This window comes from Python bivittatus, unplaced genomic scaffold (assembly GCF_059951505.1).
Source record: "Python bivittatus isolate LINGU-HERP-01145 unplaced genomic scaffold, Pbiv_v1 ctg000700_np1212, whole genome shotgun sequence".
Taxonomy (NCBI): Eukaryota; Metazoa; Chordata; class Lepidosauria; order Squamata; family Pythonidae; genus Python; species Python bivittatus.
In genome coordinates this window covers 77,903,719-77,910,935 of record NW_028277098.1, presented here as the reverse complement: position 1 = coordinate 77,910,935, position 7,217 = coordinate 77,903,719, and the positions used below count along the sequence as shown (strand labels likewise).

Sequence of the window (7,217 nt, the reverse complement as noted above, 5' to 3'; positions counted from 1 at the left end):
TCTTCCACTGTTGGAGGACTCTGCTATCGCGAGAGGAGGGGGGAAATGTTTTGTTTGTCCCCGCCTTTAGCGCAAACAAGCAGCAATTAAAAACAAATAAAACCTCTAGGATTTCTATTAATCCTCCTAGCTTGTCTACCAGCAAAGCTATAGTCTGTTTACGTTTTCTTGACTAAGATAAAAGTTCCATAACAAGAGGCAAGAACTGTGAACTACTTGGCCTGATTCCCTCATTCTATCAAGCTACTGGATTTGGGCTGCAAAATTCAGGCGACTATTAAATGGTAGCAAAATAGTTGTCTGCATCTTTTGCTACCATAAAGTGGATGTACTGTATTTGTATAGGTTGCTTAACTGTGATTTATTGACTAAACCACAATTGGCTACATTCACACAAGATTCCATGCCATCAAGTATGATTGGTGCATGGCAGGAACTGGATGCCTGTTTCACTAAGCCAAAAAGGGACAATCTCATTATAGTTTAACACGTGTGAACCAAGGCAGGTAAGTTTTTCAGGTCAGGGTGCAGAATCGCAATTCATTTCAATGGCCACTCTCATATCAAATCTGCTAATACTGATTTTGTGAAATTTTTGGATCAGAAAAATATTCCAGTGACCACTGAAAAGGACAACAATGCTTTATATTTGCTCTGGGTGTGCTTTTAGGGAAAGTGGCAGATATTTGCCATGGTATTACAGTCATGTATTACAAATCACCGGAAGAATAAAAAATGATATTGGGAAAGAGAAATTTTAAGAAAGATGACAGAAGTTGAAATATGTATACAGAATCAAGGCCACCTATTAAGTCCTATATACAAATTGTCATTAAAATATGACACGGAGCCAGAGCAAGTCAAAACTTGTGTGATAAAATGTATGCAAAGTGTTAAATAAACCATTATAACAGTTGGAGGAATTATGAAAAAAAATCAATAAAATTTACTCTAAGTTATAACTTAAGGGAAGATTGGTATAAAATGTTTTATAGATGGTACATAACTCCATCAATAATTAGATAAAATGTTGGAAATATGATAAAGAAGGAATATTTTATATGTGGTAGTGATGTTAAAAAAAATCATAATTACTGAAAAGAAATACATAGCATTATACAAAACTTTTTAAAAATAAATTTTGAATTGAAATCTCATTTTTACAAGGAATTTTCCAGAATATGTAAATAAGAAATGCCACAACTTATTAATATACGTATTGATGGCCGCAAGGACCAATTTGATACAACATTGGAAAACATTTTGCCAACAATATCACACTGGGAAACCAAACTTGGAGAATACATAGCAATGGTGAAATTAATGGTGTATAGTCACAATAGAAGCTTAACCAAATTCAAGCAAGAATAGCTCCCCAATATATTTTATATTACACAACAAGGCAAACTTGGACATTCAGACTATGGTTTCTAAGTGCGGGGAAAAAACCCAAATGGACCTAAACAACAATCAGAAATAATTCCTAATGTTTACAATATATCGATTGTAATTGTGATTAACAGGTACCCTGTACAATGGGTAGGACAACTTGCAAGCAAATAGTTTCTTAATAATGCGTTTTTTTCTTTTTTGTATATTAAAAGTCATTTTCTTCTCTAAAAAAATCGCAGTTCACATTTTCATTTTATGATTCATTCTGTGCTGGCCATTGCTCCTGATATTTGTATTTTGCAGAGATTTTAGTATTTAGTTATTTTCAGTTTTTTTAAATGATATATCATGTGGTATATTCAGTTATTACATTTGTAAATCCCTTCTTTATTCACATGATCCTTTTCTTCATCTTTTCCCCCCTTCTATTTATTTACAGGTAGTCCTTGGTTAACAACCACTGGTTCAGCGACTGTTCAAAGTTATGACAGTGCTGAATTAGTGGTGGTTACAACTGGTGCTTGAAGTTCTGGCCATCCCAGTACCCCCATGGTCACATGATTGCGATCTGGGTGCTTGGCAACTGGCTCACGCTTACAACAGTTGCAGCACCATGTGATCGTGTTTTGCTACCTTCCCTGCTGGCTTCCCACAAGCAAAATCAATAGGTAAGCTGGCAGGGAAAGTCAAAAGTTGCTTGGGTAAGTCTTCCCCACCTGTGCACTGTCCCAAGCCTGGCACACCCTCCCTGGTTACTTGCGCACCCTTGTAACCTTCACGCACCCAGCAACAGCCACTCCAAACCCTGCCACATTCGCGCCATGCCTCCCCGCCACTCACACACCCTCTTCCACCCAGCAGCAGTCACCCCAAGCCCTGCTGCACTCATGCCACACTTCTGCTGCCACTTGCACACCCTCATGCACCCTCTCCCACCTGGCAGCAGCCACTTACCTGCCTGCCAGCCTGTTTGCGAGCCACCTGGAACTTGTAACTCCCTGCTGGCCTCTCCACTAACTTTGGTTGTTGGAAGCTGGCAGGCAGTTGCAAGGGAGTGCTTGCTTAATGACCCACGATCCTTGCTTACTGGCAGCAATGGGGACTGCAGGGCTTGCTATCAGTAAGCAATGCGGTCACGTGATGTCACTCTTTACAATCACATTGCTTAGCAATGGAAATTCCAGTCCCAATTGCCATCGTAACTCAAGGACTACCTGTATCTTTAAAAAATGTGTAATAAAAAATATAGGGAAGGAAGGAAGGAAATCTGCACTGGAACAAGGAAATAGCAAACTGTGATGGAGAAAATTACTGTGAGCTATAACAAACAAAACGAAGGCTGCACCCACTTCTCCCCTGTCTTGCAGATGTGAGAGGGGCAAACCCAGCTCCTCTCTTTGCATAATCCTATCAGACCCACACTGACCCTCCCTGTCCCTGGACAAAGCCCCCAGTAATCCCATCTAAACCAAAGGATAGAAGCCACCTCACCAGTTCACAGTACAGCCCGATGGTAGCCCTAATAAGGGAATTGCAGCAGAGTAACAAGGTGAGAAACCTCAAGGTTCCATCCTCAATCAGGGGCACTCGCCTGATTACCTTAGCCTTCCATCTCCTTAACAAAGGACTTCCCCAGCATTGCTCCTGCTCCTGAAAGCCCATTTTGCCTAACAGTAGAAATAACCCCAGGAACAGGGACCTGTCTAGCTTCTCCAAAAGTGGCCAATAAATCAGATCCCTAAAATTTCCTACCCTGTTGCCCTCAACTTTTATAAAAATATTTGCTTTTCCATTATTCAGGGTTCCTCTTTCTTGTAAAGTAGGGACCCAACAATTGTTGAATAAACAGGTGGTTAATTCTCATGAGTGTTGTGTTCTGTTCATCTAAATTTTCTACAATACAGAACCACTAGTGTTGTTGCCCACTTGAGCAAAGCCATGTCACCAGGAGTCAAGATGACCTACAAGGAATCTTTATGCTCTTTCAAACAATTAGCTATTTATCAATCACATTAAATGCCAAGAATCTTATTGCCTTTTATAGGTGTGTGTGTGTGTAAATATTGGTCATGCTGATGGTCTGACAGAAATATTCCAATATATCTGAAGGCACAGATAAAGGCTGACTGATTCTGAAACATCTGCAGTTCTGAAACTAGTTTTTTTTTTTTTTTTGCAAATCTATATTAAATTCCCATAATATGCCAAGCCATGATGTGGTTTGCTTTGATATAGCATGTAGTGAAAAACCACCTATTAAAGTTTATAAACCATGGTTGATAGTTTAGCATTTGTGAATCATTCACTTCTGATCTGTTCAGTTAAACAGATTATTTACCACAGTGTAGTGGTCTTACTTCCAAATTATGAGTACAAATTTGATGAATAAATTTCCAGCTTTTACTCCTGTGGAGGATAAATAGTATATAGGGGACCATTGACAGCATATTTACCTTTGCTAGACCTTATTTAAAGAGAGTCTAATTAAATTGCTCTGATTCTTGAATTCTAGCCAATATTTAAAGACTAAAATAATATAAACCTTCCCTAATCTGGTACTTTATAGGAGGATTAGCCATACTGGTTAGAAGTTCTAAAGGTTCAAATCCTGATATAACTGAAGGACTATTGGTTGGTGAAGGCTGATAAACTATAAAATCCCTCTAAGGTAGGACACAGATATCAGGGCAGAAAAGTTTCTGTTTGATATCTCATATTAATGTCCCACCAGGCAAATCTTAAAATGGGCATATAGGTAGTCCTCTTTTCACAACACTAATTGGGCCTGGAAACTTCATCATTAAGCAACATGATTGTAAATTAAAAAACACATGACTACACTACTTAGCAACAGTAGTCCCGGCAGTCCCAGTTGCCATCATTAAACAAGGACTGCATGAGTTGTTAAGTGAGGACCTCATGTGACTGCGACTTCCTGCCGGCTTCCCCATTGACTTTGCTTGTGGGAAACTCGCAGGGAAGGTCACAAATTGTGATCACGTGACCACGGGATGCTGCAATGGCCATAAGTACGAGGTCGGTTAATTACTGCTCATTCAGTAACATCGCAAGTTTGAATGGTGGCTGAATGAGCAGTCATTAAACAAGGATTACTTGTATTAAAAGAAAAACAGGATAAGACATTTCATTGTTTTTACGCAAACAAATTAGCATTGAATAGGCAAGAAAGAGTTTTCTGAATATATATGTAAAATATATTACACTTTTTATTACGTCTTCAACATTTTATCAAAATAAAATGGGAGTGGAAAGACATTCTATGTTATCATAATATAGCAATGAAACACAGAACTCAGGAGAGACTGTCACGTAAACCAATCCAGTGCTTCTATCATAGTCTTAATTACAAAGGCAAAGAAAAAGGGGGGCATTTCTCCATACATAGTTGAACAGCATTTTTCAAGGGGTAAGTAAAGACCAAAGTTTATTATTCTACATCTTAATCAAGTGCACTAATGCAAGAATGACTGTGACGTACTCAGCAGATGGTTTGTGAATTGGCATTATCTTCACCTGCATTTCATTTTTTAAAACTTATCTCCCATTTTATTATTTCCTTCCACACTCACATATTCATTCATTCACACACACACACACACACACAAACACAAACACATGTATAAATGTAGGCTGGGTTCATTCTTTTAACTAAACCAAAATGTGAATTGCTGTATTTGGCATAACATGATGTATGAATCTAACCATGGTGGTTTGTAAACTTTCGTTTATGGCTTAGCACAACGTCTGAATCCAGTCATTGTGAGTTTTTTAACATACTACAGTACAGTCTAAAAAAATCGCCCTGGCTTTAATACTAGTACTCTTTCTGAAGAGTCACTCTCCATGTACCTGATGGAGTGGACTGTAGCCTTAAAAAGTTTATACTGTAATATATTTGTCTGTCTTTAAAGCACTACATGATTTCTTTTGTTCTTGGGACAATTAGCCATTCTCCAAACACTTGAAAACTGAAGTTTTTGAAACTCTAATCTATGCTAAATCTAGGCACAGGTTGTTAAAAAAAATGTTAAGTACAAAGCTACCAAAGTCTTTGTAGTTCATATTCCTTGTAACTGAGTTTGCCATTCCCTAGATCTAGCATCAGACCTTTTCTTGAAAATCCCAGCTTTTATATTTTTGTTCTTATGCCTAATGTCCATTCTAGCCAACTCTGGTTCTACTTATGTAGTTTATCAGAACTGTGTGTTTTGCCTTCAGTGGGTAGTAAGAAATTGCTTTTAGAATCAGCTTATTACTCTGTTCAAGATCTTGCCTATTCAAGTAGTTATGTTTTGTGGGAAGAACTATTCACAGTCTAAAAGATTTAAGAGGAATGCATAATTTGAAATTATTTAATGTGGCACAGAGTGGCTGAAAACAACTTGACATAGACCATTTGTTCTAAATTTAAAAAAATAAGGCTACATACTATATTGGCATAATAGTACTGGATGGAAATCGTAATGTTCCTTTTTCATAAAAATCACTTGGTCAACTTTGCCTGTGCTTGAAAGCTAAGCATAGTCAGGCTTAGTACTTAGATAGGAGACACCTGGAAATCCCAGGATTGTAGGCTACACTGGGAAGTAAAAAGACAACAACAAAATGTCTTGGGAAAAGGGGACAAAACATCTGTGTATTGTTGCCAAGAAAATGATATGGTGTGTCCATAAAATTCTACATTGAGATTTTACTTTTACCTACTCATTAATACAATTTTGGGCTTAACAGATTTATTTAGGCAGTTTGTTTGTTTTTATGGGTTCTTAAAAACAAAATCCATTTGCTTCTTTTGGATCTGTGCTGTTAAGAGGTAGTTATTACTAGACTTTATCTTTCAGATAAACAGGAACAAATAAGCATGGTTGTTAAAAATATAAGCAGAGATCATTGGAAATATTTCCAAGCTAAAGCAACAAGACCTTGAATCTAGTATACTGTATCATTGCTTGTTATTCCCACCAATTACATTTATTGCAGTGCATTCAGTACTAAAGAGAAATACCTGAAATCTGGCATGAAACATGGAGTGACAACTAATTTGAGAAGAATGAATACAATGCCATGCAAATGTCATAGAAGGACTAGCTACAAAGATTGGGGGCAAGGAGAGGTAGTTACAGCTTTTCTAACTAGCCCCAAACATTTCCTGTGGAAATCTCAAGGACATACACAATGACAAGCAAAGTGCAATCAAAAGATTTATGAGCCATAAAGTCTATGATAATGTTGCAAGAGAATGGATTCAACTAGTCTGAACTGGTAGTGCCACAAACTTAAAACAACTGAATACAAAATAACGAGTTATCTAGAATTCCCTAAATCTCTCTTAAGCATCTAGAAATTACCTGTGTTCCCTTAGGACATCATCCATTTTGGTAAAAGGTTGTATCAATAAATTTGTTCATGCCTCTAGAAATAAAATTAGTTTAACTACAGTGATTGGCAATGCTCAAGAGGAACATTCACATTGTAAGTCTCTGTATCTCAAAGTTGCAAAGTTTGGTTCTTTTCCAGTTAGAAGATTAGTCAGTGTGTAATGTCTTCCTCTGATTTAAATAAAGAGCTAAAACTGGATTTCTCAAGCCTTGTTTACATGGGATGCTTTAATCTTCATCATTTGGTGCATAAGAAAAACCTAGGAAAGCATCTGTTGCACTGGAACTGCTGGTAGCTAAATCAGGAGTTTGGACAATGGAACTGGAAACAGTTTCCTGAGTGAATTCTGGGTCAAAATGTCGTAGATCAGCTGGTCCAGCCTTAAAAAAAAAAAAAAATATTTTTTAAAGTTTCAGGCAATAACA

At 37.4% G+C, this 7,217-nt stretch overlaps 1 protein-coding gene across 3 annotated transcripts in view; it reads right to left on the bottom strand.

The window, feature by feature from the left end:
• Positions 1 to 53: 53 nt before the first annotated feature.
• SGK2 (serum/glucocorticoid regulated kinase 2) overlaps positions 54 to 7,217 on the bottom strand; it is a 48,379-nt gene continuing 41,215 nt past the window's right edge. For all 3 annotated transcript variants that reach the window (XM_007431822.4, XM_088153183.1, XM_025168943.2), the window contains one exon: positions 54 to 7,172. In XM_007431822.4, coding sequence (XP_007431884.1) covers positions 7,020 to 7,172 — 153 coding nt within the window. In that variant the 3' untranslated portion in view covers positions 54 to 7,019. The remainder of the gene's footprint in view (positions 7,173 to 7,217) is intronic.